The sequence below is a fragment of the Cornus florida genome, unplaced genomic scaffold, assembly GCF_030987335.1.
Source record: "Cornus florida cultivar Cherokee Brave unplaced genomic scaffold, ASM3098733v1 CherokeeBrave_3.0.0_Hap2_Chr03, whole genome shotgun sequence".
Lineage (NCBI taxonomy): Eukaryota > Viridiplantae > Streptophyta > Magnoliopsida > Cornales > Cornaceae > Cornus > Cornus florida.
Genome location: NW_026775573.1, coordinates 10494519 through 10511540, shown reverse-complemented (window position 1 = coordinate 10511540; position 17022 = coordinate 10494519). Strand labels below are relative to the sequence as shown.

Here is a 17022-nt window from a genome sequence, read left to right as displayed (position 1 = left end):
TTTGAGGAAAAATGAATAAATATGATAATTTTCTCAAACTAATGCAGTTAGAAGGTTATATGGAGTTGCATTGAAAATGATGAGACTTATCTCACTTCCCACCATTTCAAAGGGTTCAATCATTTTTTGTTATAAAACCAAGTTCAGCTAAACACTTCACATTTTCTGCTGGAGAGCTCATACGGTTTCGAAATGACATTGGTGTAGTCCAGTCAGGAAAAGTCATTCTAAATCACTGCAGTGGGGAGAAAAGCTCACTAACATAACTTGTTACACTTTTTTTCCCCCCAAAATTCAAGCAAAATGTACATACGCCCACAACATTGTCCGAAAACACGCTTTCATAGCAAAAAAGATAAACCAAGGGTAGCAAATTCCCTAATTTTGTTATGATCTCCTGCTTCCCGGGAAAAACAGAAATACAATCAAAAGAGACCAGAACAGAATTAAACGGTTAGAAAATAAATTAGTGGATTTGATCTTGCTAATAACCACCTATCAAAATCATTCTGGTTTTGCCACTATCTAAAATAAAATTTAAAGAAAAACACATGTACATTTTCATCAAACATCATTTCTACAACGACAACAAGAACTCCATGATTGTATGATTACTGGATACAACATCGGTATTGATGAGTACACTGATAATCTACAACACAGGAAAAATAAATAATTAACTAAGAAGAAAACATAACCATGTCAATAGAACAAGCTGACCCTTGTGCCAGATCCAAAGTCATCTATGCCACTAAAACTCCGAGCAAGGCCTATAATCTTACAGGTGAAGTTGAAAAGCTTTTCATTCCTTCGGACGAGCAAGCCAAAGGGAACTAAGTGCACGAAGTCTGGAGAAATAGTCATGTATTGCAAGGAGTGCACGAGCTGATTGGCGGGTTGTCAATATACGGTGCATTTGTTGCAGTGTTTGCTGTCGCAGATTGTCAGCCTGAATCACCCAAAGAAAAACACTTTCTAAGAGACTATATGGCAAATAGGGTTTTTTTCAATGGCAATGAAGACATCATTCAACAGTTCCATGAATTTTCCATGATGTTTTGTTATTTGTTTTCATGTTTTCCTTTCTATTTCTGTTTTTTCCTTTCTATGATGAGAGGGTTTCAGTGGAGACTAACTATTGGAGCACACGTCAATCCCAAGGCAAGCATTCCAGGAAAGTCCCGGTGCGCTTCAAATCTGAAACATCCACCTTGCAAGCATAGTCGTGCTACCAACTGCTCTAACCACTTGGGAGTATAGTTTTTCAAACTATAACTCCAGATGAGACAGAACATGATATTTCATCTTCTACTCCCCACCATCCCCCTCCACACCACACCGCCCCCAACCCTAAATCTCCTCCTTTGGATCTGTCCTCACACCTCTACATATCATTGTTTTTGCCGTAATTGCATTCACTATAGAACATTCCAGCAATTTCTGTATAGGAAAACAGAGGGAAAATGTTTCCTAGGCAATGTGAAACAACTTCTAAAAAATTATTCCCAGGCGTCCAAGGAATTATACATAAAATTATATTACTCATGAATCGATCATTGAGAGAGAGAGAGAGAGAAGAGGAAGGGGGGTTGGGGGAGGCTTTATATTACAAAGTTTCAAGACTTCCAACATTTCTTTTCAGATTTGAATCACTTAAAAAAAGATTTACACATGCTGCACCAAAGGTTGGATTTTCCACATAAACTTTGCAAATATTTTGAAGCGTGTCAAGATTTATTTCCTTTCAAACAGAATTAATGTCGACTTAGATTTCAAACTTTTAATTGAGATCCCCACATACTCAACTCAACTCAGACTCGACTCAAGTCAACAAAGCCTTTTTCCAAACTACATGGGGAATAAAACTCAAAGGCAGTATCATTTGCAGTACAAACAAATTTAAGTTCAACATTTAAGTGCAATGAGAATCTAAAGAAGAACCTGGTGAATAAATCCTTCAAGAGTCCCTAGCTTTCCCATGGCCATTGCCATTTGACCCATGTAGTTTGCAACATTCCCAGATGAACCCGAGGAGCCAAGAGATCCACTAGAAAGTGTCTCAGACAGGGATTGCTGCAATGCCTCCATACCCTGGGACAATGCATCTTCTGCCTGCTGAGATGATTGCTGCAAGTTCCCAATGGCCATCAATTGCTGCTCTGTTAGAGGCTCCAATTGGTTCACAAGAAGCTGCACACAAACCAATTAATTTCAACGAGCTGAAATCTAATAAAAAACACATATACCTAAATATTTATCCAAATACTTGTAAGAAAACTGTTGATTTAAACATCAATTGATGCTGAACTAGAGATTAAATAAGACATCATATCATGATGAAAAAGACAACACATGAAATGAACATCAAACTTGGATTCAGATGCTCGGTCACAAAGCACAACTCTAGTTCCAAACAGCTGCACTTCTTCACACCAAAAGTGTACACATCCAAACCATAAAAAGCGTATGGCCAGAAGAGCAGATGCATTATAGATACATGTAATGCTGTGGCCAGAATTTTGTTTCGGCCAGGGTCACGTTGCAAACCGGTTTCAACCTGATATCGGCTTTGACCAAATTTCTCTTCCGGGGTCATGGACATGGTTCTAGAAATCTCTTGTAGCCCACTATGTAAGGGTGTTTAGGGTTCAAGGCGTGTCACAAGAGAGCACTGAAAATCACAGGGAAAAGAGTGAGAGAGCGCTAAGGTTTGAGGACTGAAACTCATAATCTCCTGATTTTCACACAGTGAAATCTTTTGCCGGATCTTCACCATCGACGGTAGGCTTACACAGAACCACGTAAATCCTCATGTTCTTTGTGTGTGTGGCGTGTTTACTTTTCTATCGTGATTCTTGATTTGTTCTTGGTTCACGGTGTTTGTCGTAACAATATATTTGAGAGAGAATTATAAGCAGTGAAGGGCTATTCAACATTATGGTAGGAGGGAAGCAAAGGGGAGGGAGAAAAGAGAGAAGGAATGAAACAAGCCTCTATTGTTGGTTCAAGGAAGTGTTGGAAGGGGGAGGATGGATGGATGAGACATCACTCTTGGTCCCCCATTTCTATTCCTCCAAGGAAGATAGGAGGAAAGAGAAGGATAAGTATCATATATTATGTAAAGAAACATTATTATCCTTCATCAAATTTTGCCAAATTATATAATGAAGGGATAATATAATCATCTCCTTTTACTTCCTTCCACTCAACCAAACAAAGAGGAAGGGGATACCTTCCCTTCCTCAGGGATGCTTCATCCACCCTTCCTACCTCCTCTTCCACCTAATTTCCCATCCTTCCCACAAAAGGAAGCATAAGTGATTGAAAACAAAAGGATTACATGCTCAAAGTATCTGCCCATCAAAAGCATCCAAAGCAAACAACTTTGACAACTTGGGTATTAATGAAGTATAATTTCAGTGTTTTCAAACAAAGGAAAATCCAGAACCAGCTCAAAACCAGACGATCAAGATACAAACAACAACAGCAAAGTAATGATTAACTAGTACTAAGGACCCAAAATAAACTATAAAACACCCTAATCAAGTGCAGAATGAGATTCTAGAGAATTTAAAGCCGTAGTTATTGAGAAAAATAGAATATCCATCTGATTGGGATCACAGAAAATAATACTCCCTCCGTCCCAAAATAAATGTCCACCTTTCCATTTTTATCCGTCCCAACATAAATGTCCCATTTGAAAAGTCAATGTACTATTTTATGTAATATTACCAATTTAACCTTGCATTGAACCAATAATAAGTAAATCATCACATCACTGTGGACCCACTAGGGGTAAATTTGATAATTCATTCACTACTAATACAATAAAAATAATAATAAAAATCATTCTCTTGAAAATTAGATTTCCAAAAAGGGGCACTTATTTTGGGACGGATGGAGTAATAATATGGAAATTGACACACGGAACACTCTAAGAAAACAGTATTGCAAGTTTTAAACTAGCCAAAGCATTGCCGTCAATGCTATCAAGCCTAGACAGCTACAAGAACATGGAGGAAGTTCCCAGGTCCAATTGTTCGAACTTCCACTTTATGGGCCAAGAAAGATGTCAAATATTAAAAGGTGAAGGATGAAAATGAAGAAAAATATAACAGCTAAGAAAAAGAACCCAATAAAATTCTAATTTGGTGATGTATATTTAAATGATAATGCATATAACCCCAAGGGTTGGCTCAGGTGGGTAAGAACTTGCCAAAACTTGGCCCTGGTGCCTCAAAAAGAATCAGGTCTAAGGTTTCACAAATATTGAGTGCAACCAATTCCTTGGGGAGGGAGGGTGTGAGTATCAACTAAGAAAAAAATAATAATGCATATATATGATGTTTTATAGATATCCAAGATCAGGTTAGAAAAAGGTACCCAAGACCCTCAAACAATAACGTCCAGAAATCAGAAAATCCAACAACTTAAGGGTCCAAAATCCTAATATCTGCATTTTTGTTGGTTAATTAATAAAATAACATTATACATTTATGTATTTGAGTTTTTAACAGAGAAGAATCACTCCTTTTTAGATTAGCGACTGTCAGAAACAGTATATGCCTGTATTGATTTATAAATGGCATGTGCAGTCTAATAGCTTCGTGGAAGTAATTATGCACAAAATCAGAAGCCAGATTGAGGAACTAGAGAACCATTGGGTGTTCTGTCCATCCAATTTTCCAATTGCTTTTTACTCTTGCTCATTAATAAGGCAGTAATCTGTGCAACATTTCCGCTCCAAACCAGCACCCAACAAATTTTAAAAATATTGATTGTTGTATCAGAAAACTTGCACAAATAATAGCATTTTATCACAAGTTAAATTGCACCAAGTCCAAGGTACTACAACTGTGACAAAATTAAGAAAATACAAAAGCATAATTCCTACTACATTTCTTGTAGAAGATTCATTCTGTTGCAGCAAAACCCAGTGCACGAGGCTCCCGACATTGCGGGGTCTGGGGAGGGTTAGATGTACGTAGCCTTACCTCCGCATGCGGAGAGGCTGTTTCCTTGTTTCATTCTGTTGTATTCCACAATATTCTTCATATTATTTTGCATTTAGGCATTATCCAGAATTAACACTAACATAAAGAAACCATCAAAACAATCAAGACTACCTCACCTTGAGGAGTTCAGATGATCGAAAACCACCAAGCCACAGAAAACACCTCTCAGCAGGAGTTTTCCACATGCCCGACAATAAATGGAAAACATCAGCCTTTGCTGCAATGTCCTTTAGCCTGAAAATATCATCATAGTGTGCCATGACACCATCAACAATAATACGAAGTTCAGCATCACTGGCATGAGCATTGACAGCTGATCTCAGCTCATTAATTTGCCTGTTTTGGTCTTCCAACCACCGTGCATATTCTACATCAAATGCCATAGCCCCTGCAAAACAATTTGTCATAACAAGATAATCTTGTTATGGAGTGTTAACCACAAGAACTGAGGAACTGACAGAAACACAAGGATAGTGTAGTGTACTGGATGACATTGCATGCAGTGACCTGGGGAACTACTATACCTCACTCCCAAAAGAAATCCATGATATTGAAAGCTTGGTAAAAGGGAAGATAAAGAAGAAAGTGGGAATACCGTTTCCACTCATTGAATGGGCTTGATCTCCTGAGCTCGATATGAAGATTCCCTATAAAACAGAAGATAATAATTAGAAGATAAATAAAAGCTATACACACCTAAAAAAATGCTTAAAGAAAATGCTTAAAGAAAAGAAGACCTTCGATAATAGGCAATAGGGCAATAAAGAGTAACTAACACTAACCTGCTGTCTTGCTCGCTGGAGCTCCTGCTCTAGTTGAGTCAACTTAAGTCTGCTACTCTCTAGCTGCTGGACATATGCCTATGGGGAAAAAGGGAGTAGCATTCAATACAGGTAGATGATGCAATCAATAAGAGCTTAAAAATGAGACAAACAGGAGAGGTGATATTAAAAACGTGTTCAAGATTCTCATAAAACATGGTGTAATTCTTAAAAGATCACACAGAGGCAGCAAGAATGGAACAGTACATTCCAGTTCCAAGTGGTTGTACTATATGTATACTTAAAGACTTTTTCTTTTTCTTTTTGATAAATGTAAAATCGAGGAATTCTCGTCTGCAGTCTAACTTAAATGGGGCAGTCAATGCGGATTTGGGGCCAAAAAAATACACCAAGTATGAAAAACATGGTACTTCTGAGGCTTCACTAATACCAAACACAAATCTTAATTAAGGTCCAGTCTACGGCTATGCTAAGTGTAAGCCCAAACAAGAACTAGCCAATAGCTTCGTCTCACAAAAGGTAAATAGATGCAACAGCACTTGGATTGAGGCCTGAAATGAAGATCAACCAGGCTCGAGTCATAAACTCAGTCCTTAACCATGGAAAGCTTGTCACCCAACTCGGGATCAAGGCTGACTGGTGGGCCCACAAGGTGGCAAGCAGATTTGAAGAATTCCTTAGTCAGGAGTCAGGACGCCTCTCTCCAACAAGTGGGAAATCCTCATCCAGAAAGGCCCAGAGAAGAAGGGAATGTAGTCACCTAAGAAGCACGGACACTCCAAAATGGGCGAAGAATCCGTGTCCGACACGTGTCGGACATGGACACGCCCCGACACGTGTCGGACACGCCAAAAAACGTGTATGGAATTTTTTTATTTTTTTTAATTTTCGGACACGGCTTGGACACGGCTCGGACACGGCTTGGACACGGCTCAGACAGCTCGGACACGGCTCGGACACACTTTTCTGGATTTTTTTTTTTTTTTAATTTTTAATGCTGATATGTTAATTTTTTTTTTTTTAATTTTTAATGCTGATATGTTCTATTTTTTGTTTTGTACTACCCTAAGGATGGTGATATATATATATACTAACCTAAAGATGCCACAATTCGCCGTGTCCGTGTCCTAAAGATGCTGATATATATATATATACTAACATATCAGTGATATATATATATATTCCAACCTAAACATATCAGTGTTTTTTTTTTTTAAATTATTAATGCTGATATATATATATATATATATATATGTATACTATTCGCCGTGTCCGTGTCCTAATTTTTTTGGATTTGCCGTGTCGCTATGTCCGTGTCGTGTCGTATCCGTGTCCCGTATCCGTGTCCGTGCTTCTTAGGTAGTCACAATAAGAATAAGCTTCTGAAAAAGGTGGCAAATCTATGACCAACAAGGGGTCAAAACTGGTCATAATCCATATAAAGGCTTGGATAAATATGTTGGATTTGTCCTAAAGATTTATTGGGATCACATAGTGAAAAAGTAACCAAAACATGATAACTGCTCGTGATGAAAATGCACAGAATGGTTATGTTTAAAATATATATATACATTACAGACAAAGTATGCAAGTGATTTTACTGTCTGTTCCGTTTCATATGGGAAAATGAGAATGCTAGAATATTCCCGAACTAGGATGAGGTAATAAACTTCCGAACTGGGATGAGGTAATAGACTTGTGAGGGAACGATGATTCTACTCAAACAGTAGCTGAAACTGCTGCAAAAGCAGGTTTGGTAGTGAGAGATATTGAAGAATCCAATGGCTTTGTGGAAAATAAAACTTCAAAGATTTAGAAATCAGTCATGGCAACAAATTCTCTTCAATGCTTGCATGCAGGAAAAAGTAGCCCAATAGGCATGTAACTCTACTAATCCACCTCTTAAAGCAGATGTTTAGTTCACAATATACCTAAATCTAATAGGTGCATTACAACATATATTTTTAAGTAGTGTATGATCTCCTACTCTTTTAACTGCATTGAAAACTTTGTGATTTCTTTATGTGAGCTTGAGCTTAGTGATTACTATCATTATTAGATTTGTATATTTAGTGGGATACATAATATTTGGTATATCTTCTGATACTGAAAAGTAATTTAGTTGGAATATGCAGTATGTTATGCATTATATTTTGGAAGTATTTTTTCTTTTTTCTGATATCCTACCCTTTTCAAGTGCATTGAAACTTTGTGATTTCTTTATGCGAGCTTGGGCTTAGTGATTACTATCATTATTAGATTTGTTTATGTATTGGGATACATAATATTTGGTACGTCTTCTGATACTGAAAATTTATTTAGTTGGAATATGCAGTATGTTATGCATTATATCATGGAAGTATTTTCTTCTTTCTTTTCCCTTCTTTTTTTTTTTTTTTTGCTTGGTTGTGTTGCTAATCAAATTGTGGTTACAAGGAGACAAAAAGAGCAGACGTCTATTACAGAAGTTATAAAGCATATAGAAGTTAATATTTAAACAACTGGAGGTTACTATACGGTGTCTTGTATAATGCTTTATCAAAATTATAGTATATTATTGTATGTTTTTTTATGTGAAGTGAGAGCCTAACACCCATATAGGTGAGCGAGGCGGAAATGTGTTGCATGTGTCGTGTGTTGTATGATTTCAATATAGCATTGAACTCCATTTTCATAGAATGTTAACACATCTAAATAGCAAATTGCAAATCACAATCAAATTCTAGCATTTAGAGTTTTATCAAACCAACAGATTCTGCAAATCCTGGGTATTAAAAACAGTAGGTATATTGATAAATTTACAAATATTTCATCAAAACACACTATAAGTGAACCAATTAGAGAGGGCACGGGCCTCGTAGATTGATTCCTGATACCCATTTATTAATTAATATCTACCACTTATATTCAAAACTATCTTATATAAGAACATTATAAATGCTTGGATGCATATATCAGCATTCACAATAAGGAAAAGGTTATGAAAAATAAAATCATACTTTCTTCCGTAAGCGACTTTTTCTTGCAGCTTCACGATTTTGGGCAAGCCGGCGAAGAGTCTGCAAAGAATAGAAACACGAACACTCACACCAAAAATTGATAGATTCACCTCAGATAATCCTAAATGTATTATAATTTAAACTAAAGAACCTTCTGATCTGATTTATCCTTTGATCTGTCACTGGAATCAGAAGCCACGATTGCAAGTTGTTGACCCCTTTCAAACTGCAACAGGGAGTGGAGCATCAATTTATTACATTTATAAACATCAGTCGACCTTCCAAGAAGAGCAAGAATGAAGAATTTATTTCTTCAAGGATTTAGAATCAAATATGGAGAGAGAGACACAGAGAGAGAGATCACCCTCTGATTTTTATCATCTGTTTCCACATCAGTTGAGATATCGGTCCTAGGACTTCCATCCGCCATAGTCGAGTCTCCCCAATTCTCCACACTACGATTAGGTACAGAAACCAGATTTGATAGTTGACTATTCTGTAATTGCAGCTTACGAGACTCCACTCCAGCGTTAGTTGTATCAACAGAAGTTGCTGACTGTTTACAAATATATGAAGGGAGACATGAAAAACTGATATAGATTTCTTGGGGGAGAGAGAGGAGAGGGAGGACGGGAGAGGGAGAGAAACAAATAAGAAAGAAATAATAAAGAAGGAAAAAATAATCAAACAATATCTAATCATCCCACAGACTACAAAAAAAAAAAAAAAAAAAAAATCTTGACTTGAAAGGGAATTTAGTAGTTCACCTTAATAAAACTAATTATATGAAATGGATCAGAAGCAACTGCTTGGCCTCTTTGTTTTGTTGAATTGAACACTACACCATTTTCACGAGAAACATATCAAAAGAAAATCATGTCAAAGTTTGATGGGACTTTGATGGCACAAAAGCAAGCATAGATAAATTCAGTCAGATGATCTTCGCATATACAAAAATAGTCTTCTGCATGTGTGCATCTGTATGCTCATTTTATGGAGGGAAGATTTATAGGGGAAAATATTAACAACCAATGAAGTAGGTTTTGCCACACTAACAATAACAAAATCCAATAGAAGAAAGCTTACTACTCCCTCCGTTCCATATTAGTTGTCCATCTTTGGTATTAGAAGTTTTTAAGGGGACATGCAATTAATGCATTGTCCCCTTCTAGAATTATCAACTTGTCCTTTTAAAGTTGGAAGATTTTTGAAAACTTAGGGGCAAGGCAATGATGGAAATATAGCATTTATTTTGCTTTGACTTTTCAAATGGGACAACTAATTTGGGACATCCTAAAAAGTAAAAATGGACTACTCATATAGGACAGAGGGAGTAGATTTTTACTCCTATTTTGGTACTTACTAAATATAGTAGGAAAAAAGAAATGGCTTTTTCAGAAATAAAAAATGTGACTTAAATCTTTTTCAGAAAATTCCTTCAACTAGTCAGCCACATTTTGTAATGGAGAAATCCTTTTTAGGGAGAAAATTCATCACAAATTTATTAATTTTTACCATATTAGTTTCCTTCTTAAAAAATGAGTGAAAATTTGTTTTTACATGGCACATGAAAACAAAAGTAGTTTAATTGTATTTAAATTTGGTCAAGGATTCTCTGATCAATGTGAGCGAATCAGCAGCACATAGAGGGGGAAGAACCTGCAAGCTCGTAGACGGGTTAAAGCCAAAGAAGAATACCAGACTAAAGGACTTTAGGCAGTGGGATCTTTGCCCTATTACAGTATCCCAAATACATGTCGGGTGTTAAGGTTTCTGTTTCTGTCGCTCATGATTCCAGGTGTCCTTCAATGCGGGAATCAGTCAAATTGTGGTTCTCATTTAAATCCCCATATCCTACAACCTATTGACAGTCCACAAGCTATGGTTGTCATAACTGGAACACAGTTTCAACAGACCATTAACTTAAGCCTCCATGCCAAGGGTATCCAAGTTTATCACAAGAAAAAGTTGACGAGGCAGGCCTCCTGCCATGACAGTCATGGAATATGCACGCTCACACCATGACACGAGGGCTACAGGATAGTTCTACATATTACCCTGAAGTTGAGCTGAATTTATATTGGACCAGGATATGCAATGCTCTCAACCGCAGAGTAATGGCCGGAAACCATGCCACAGCACTGGATCAGCAACTACTCTAAAAACGATGTGGTCGTAATGGTGTTCCCCTTCACACCTTGGTGAACTTTCTGCATCCCCCAAGTGGATAATCTAAGTAATTGGTCAGGAAGAAATGGTCATATCATGGTCAAAAATTACCCTCACGGGAGGGTCATATGATCCTGGAATAATAGCTAGGCTCAAAGCTATTAAAACAGCCTCAACGTCCCAATCAGCTGGACTATGAGATTACAACCTTGAGCTTAGAAAACCAACGAATAACCACCTAGCAAACTCAAGGAGCTTCCCCAAGCACTGCCTCCCCGCCTGGGCAGACACATGGTATCTAGGTGTATTTTGGGATTAGAGCTCCAGTCTCATTTTCTCCATCATCCCTGTCAACATTGTTTGTTTGCTATTATTATTTTGTACTATTATTATATACATACATATATTCCCTTCTTGTCCTGTGTTCAAACTGATCCTGTTTACTCTTTGAGAAGTCCAAAACAAGTTTGACATTCCACATTTCACAATGTTACTAACTTACTGCAGATTCTGCTATTTCTGGACTATGAATGCCAGAGCTGCAGATTCTGCTATTTAAAAGTCTATACCGGACAATAGGGAGTTTCTACTGCAACATTTGTATTTTTCTATTGGCAGTGGTGATGTTTTTAGCTTGTTCTATGATCCCTGGTATAATGGGCTTTCCTTTGTAATGGCCCCCATCCTACCCAGACACAATATTTTCCGATTTTGGGTCCCCTAGACCAGAGACTTCCGAGGAAGTCACCCATCCTGGTACTACTCCAGGTTAAGCACGCTTAACACCGGAGTTCTGATAGGTTCACGGCCATCACGGTTTTATAACGCATTGTGTCATAGAAGGGTGATGACCCTACATATTACACTTCACCTTTCCACACCCAAGTGATGTGGGACATGTGAGCACACGTAGCTCGCACCAGAGCCTTGCCTCTCACAGGCCTGCTCCCGCCCACCAAGCCTCACACTTGCACAAGAAATTTGGACTCAGAAGCTTACCCCCTACAGGTCACAATTACTTTGCTAAACTTTCAGTTTTGAAGACATCCTCTGGGTGGAGTGTTCCTGAAGGCTGGCCTATGGAGATTGGCCAGTTCTTGCATCAGTTGCTTTTGTCTGATTCTGCAGATACTATCAAGCGGTTCAAGATTTCTTTTAAGCCATGTGGAAGGTTTGTAGAGAGCAGAGTGTTACGGTACCATGGTACAAACTGGTGTGTAATTCCAGCAGGCCAAGAATTACTCTCCACTCTTCTCTTATCCTTCATGATTCATTCCCTTCCTATTTCAACCTAAGGAAGAGAGGATTTATTGGCCGGCTGTATGCCATATTGTTTCCATCATTCTGATTCCAGAGATCATCTTTTTTGGTGTTGTCCTTATGCAAATAGGGTGTGGCAGTGATTGTCTCAGGTGTCATTGGGATGTGCTTATGACTTTGCAGCATTTCTCTGATGTGGTGTCTTGGTTCATCTCTCAGACCCAGGGTCAAACAATGAGGAGTAGATTGATAAGGTGCCTTTTCTGTGCTGTTATATGGTGCATTTGGAATGAGAGGAACAGGAGGGTGCATGGTGGTGAGAATCATACCCCTCAACAACTGACTAAGGAAGAATGTTTTGAGGGTCTTCATGCTGTTGGTCTATCCATTGCTGATCTTGGTTCTGTATTTGCTACCTAGGCTTATGCAGACTAGTTTTTTTTTTTCTGGTATTGTTTTTCTGGTTTTGGGGTATGCCCCTTACTGGTGTTTCTTGTTTTTTCCTGCTGGTTCTCTGTGTCCCTAGTCTACAGGGTACACTTTCTCTATTGTACCATATTGTTTACTTGTTTTAATAAAATTAAAACCATTCAGGAAAGAAAAAAGAAAAAAAAGTTACTAACTTACTAATACAGGAGAAGAGTTGATTATTTTTCAGTAAGGTCTTAATCACCTCCAAAGGTAGCCATCTCTTTGATATCTCAAATTGTTAGCATATGGAGCTCGTTTTCTTGTAGTGGGGGTATACATTAACTCATATTTTCTTTAAATGAATTGCTATGATTTTTCAGTAATTCCCTTTTCGATATGTCAGTGAATCCATTTCTTTGGAAGTTATAACAGTAATGGAAGTTCCAAATAGTGCAGTGTGAGGGGAACATTAGCATATTTGGAAGTGGACCTTCTTTGCACAGATGACTATTAATGACACTCTCCATGGTAAATCCCCTGGAAGAATAGGTGTGGAAAGCCCCAAAACAATTATGAAAAAAAAAAAGCCCCAAAAGGATATCATTAGGTGTAAGAGGGAGGCAAACTCAATGAACCATCTTCCCATTCCATGTGATTTTGCAAAAATGCAGTTCTTATCTCTTCATTCACTTTAGAGTAGCATCAATTTCTCCACTTTTATGTGATAAGAGTTATTTAATGGGTGGCAACCGTTGAGTTTTAATGGTAGAAGTACAGTACTTTTTCTTCTATTCTTTGTACTATCTGATGAATATGGAAGAAGCTTAACAGGAGAAGCATTAATGATATGGATCTCTCAACTCCTAGGAAAGGAGGAAGAGATCTATTACTTATCAAAAATAAATAAATAAATAAAAAGAGGAGGAAAAGATCTCTTAATTATGAGCATAAATTAAGAGGACTTTAGGGTTTCAGCTTTACATATTTTGTTAATTGCCTTCACATTGGGTAGAACAGGGTAATTTATACATCATATTTCATGCACTTATTACTTCTATAATAGCTTGAACCAAAAAAAATCAAAACTATTTAAAAATTAGATAGTTAAAATGCTTGCAATTTCCTGTGCATATCAGAAGAACAAACATTAGCAACATTTTTTTTTAAGTGACAACCACTTGTATTTTAAAGGGAAGCTTTGATGATTAGTTTCATTGAAGCTTTGATAAAGTAACAAAGTTAATAAAGCACCAAAATGTAACCTTTGTAATTGAACATACCAGGCTGTTTTCCACCTTCATGTACCACATGGCAAATAATTCTAGTAGTTAAATTTTCCAACTGAAATGAATTAAGAAAATTCAGATCTAGAATTCGAAAGAAAAAAAAGTCAAATTCTGGATCAAATTTTGGCCGAAAGTGAAAAATGCAGGTTTTTTTTTTTTTTTTTTCCAACTATTTTTGAAAAGCTAAGCAGGGGTAATTCTAAAGATTCCCGGGGGAAAAGTATAGATGTCTCCTACGTTACCCATAATACATGGAAGTATCAAATCAAAATTCAACTAATAATTTTTGGTAATAAAAAAAGAAGGCCAACTACTGGAACGTTCTGCATAGAGAAAACATCAGTTATGCCAGTATGATCACTTCATGCTACCATCTCAGCTGCCAAGTAAAAATAGTTGGAAAAATAAAAACACCACAAAAGCATTGGCCTGTTTTTTCAGTAATATGGACACCACTCTCCCAATCGTTTACTTGTTTATGACCATTTAAGTCACCTCACGCGTTCTTATTAATATGAGAAAATAGGCTCGTGCTGTGTTTCATACTCTGAAAAATTAAACTAAAAATAAAGACTGATTGTCCTCTCAATCTTAGGAAATGATGCGTACCAAAAGAAGGAGCAATAATATGCCATTATACACATTAAATCTCAAAGCTTACCAAGTAAAAGAATACATTGTCCCTATATGCTTGCTTCAAACATGATTAATTGTTGAGGTTGGATTGCTCAATACTTACTTCCACTCAAGCCAATAACATCCTCTATGCGAAATCCAATGGATTGTTCAAGCGCCTCAAAGTCAGCTACTTGACTAGAACGGACAGAACTTCCCTCTGTGCAACTGTAAGCATGCTTCTATCAAATTCATTACTCATAACGATGCAATAAAACCTAAGAAGACCATTGACCATCAAAGTTAAAGCAGTAGTTATAATTTCGAACTAACTTGTTATAACCTCTAACAGCCAAAATCATGAATTAACACCACTATTTCCAGTCATCTAAAATGCCCACCATTGATGGAACCAATGGAAGTATGTTATAATGTAACATTAGACCAAGAAGAAGACTCTTAATCAGAATGGGATACTTTGAAACAAGGGTGTCCATCGAATGGCAACCACTCCTTTAAAATTGGTTTTATGCAATACAAATAGAAACAATCAAAACAAAATATGAGAACTTATCAAGCTGATTATATAAAAAGAAAAGGCCACATTTCTCAGTAAATTTTTTCACTTATGTGACCATCAACAGATTGACTTAAAGATGGAACTTACAGTGCAGTGGAAATGGACAATGTTGGAATAAAGCTTGGCATTCCGCAGGCTGCTTCCTTTTCATTTTCTGCACAAGAGCTCACTCTTTTACCACCCATACATCACCACCATCGCCTCACCTCAGTACCCTTAAACAAAATAAATAAATAAGCAAAAAAAAAACCCAAACACTAAACAAGCTAAAAGCCAAACAAGTAAATCTCAACTCAGAAATATAATGCACTGTAAAGTTAGCACAACTGTGAGCCACAACAAAATCAACAAATGGCACATAATCCTGAGATTAAGACTCCAATTAACTTTGAATTAAATTCCCAAACCAAAAGAACCAACAACTCGTCGCAATTAGTATAGCCCAAAAATTACAAAGAAACTCTAATAACCAGAAACCCAGATATTCCTAAATATTTAGAGTCATCACTCTACAACAAAACCACCAAAAAAATCCATAAAGCAGCAATCTTTTTACCATCAAAACAAGAAAAACATTTTAGAACATGACATGTTTCAGAAGCTTCCAAAGACCGTTAAACATAAACCAAAATAACAGTTAGTTCATCATTAACAGCAACATCGTAGACAAACAACAAGAATGGGTCTCCAAGACACTTGTACACCAATCCAACCAAACAAAGAGTTCAAAACCAACAAAAAACACAGAAAACAAGCCCTAATTACAGAGGCAACCGAATATCACAGTAGCCAATTTCAGATTGATGTAAATCTTTTCGTGTTCGAAAAACAACATAAGCATAAATTAAAATGTACCTAAAACTAAAAACAGAAAGTTTTGGTTCAAAATCAGAACTCTGTATTGTAAATCTTGGGTCCTGAAAGGCAAGAACTCTAACGCCAACTCAGTGACACAAAGCACAGAGAATCCTAATAGAGAGCACTCAAAAATCAAATTCACCCATTCAGGACACCAAAATAGAAAAAATAACACTAACTCAGCAATACCCAGAAGCTAAAACAACTAAAGTTGAATTCTTGCACGGAAATTCAGCACAACAAACAACACCCAGAAACCTAAAACGGACTAAAATCACGAAAAAAAACAAGTAATAAGACAAGCTATTGTAGATTAAAATTACCTTTTGACTTTGGTACAAAATTTTCTCCCAAAAGGGGGCTACTACTTAATCCAGCTAATCAAATCTAAAGTTCCAAGTTTCAAACTTTGAACCCCAACTCACCTGTAACTTCGTTGAAACTATACTACTGTATAATGAATGAATAAGTGTTGACAGAGAGACGTTTGGACCATTCCCATCTATATAGACTTCTGGTTCTGCATAAATCTTCCACATTCCAATGACTGCTATTATTTTAAGCAATTTAATAATGTTTAGTGGTTTGACAATTAACATGTAGTTGTGTAATTTAATAAGAGTAACAATTTTCTTTATTTTATAATTTATATATATATATATATATACACACATATTGGAATAAGATAATACTAATAAGAATAATGATAGGGATATCGATAAATTAACTCCGAATAAATATTGAGACCGATAAATTAATTCCTAGTAAGTATGACATGTTTTTGTCCACCTCACTTACTTAAATAATTTTCAAAAATAATTATTTAACACCCAATAGAATTGACCAACCACGTCAAATTTGATACTAATTTACTTATTCCTTTTCGATTCCCTATCATTAGTCTACTAATAATACAGCCAATCTTACCCATGACAATGGGTAAAAATGAAGGAGAGAAAAAGTTGGGAATTTTTGCAAGAGTATATAAAAGCCTGCACTCGCTTTTCAGAGTCTACATGTAACGACCCACTCCACCACATGATATGA

At 36.7% G+C, this 17022-nt stretch overlaps 1 protein-coding gene across 1 annotated transcript; it reads right to left on the bottom strand.

Moving 5' to 3' along the window:
• Positions 1-536: 536 nt before the first annotated feature.
• On the bottom strand, positions 537-16534 carry LOC132299432 (transcription factor TGA2.2-like). Its single transcript, XM_059796041.1, has 12 exons — positions 16299-16534; positions 15205-15332; positions 14662-14765; positions 9564-9634; positions 9161-9352; positions 8948-9022; positions 8797-8856; positions 5798-5875; positions 5611-5662; positions 5132-5403; positions 1942-2190; positions 537-949 (listed from the first exon to the last, which is right to left on the bottom strand). The coding sequence occupies exons 2-12, from the start codon at positions 15300-15302 to the stop codon at positions 803-805; spliced, it is 1398 nt and encodes a 465-aa protein (XP_059652024.1). The 5' UTR covers positions 15303-15332; positions 16299-16534; the 3' UTR covers positions 537-802.
• Positions 16535-17022: the final 488 nt, after the last annotated feature.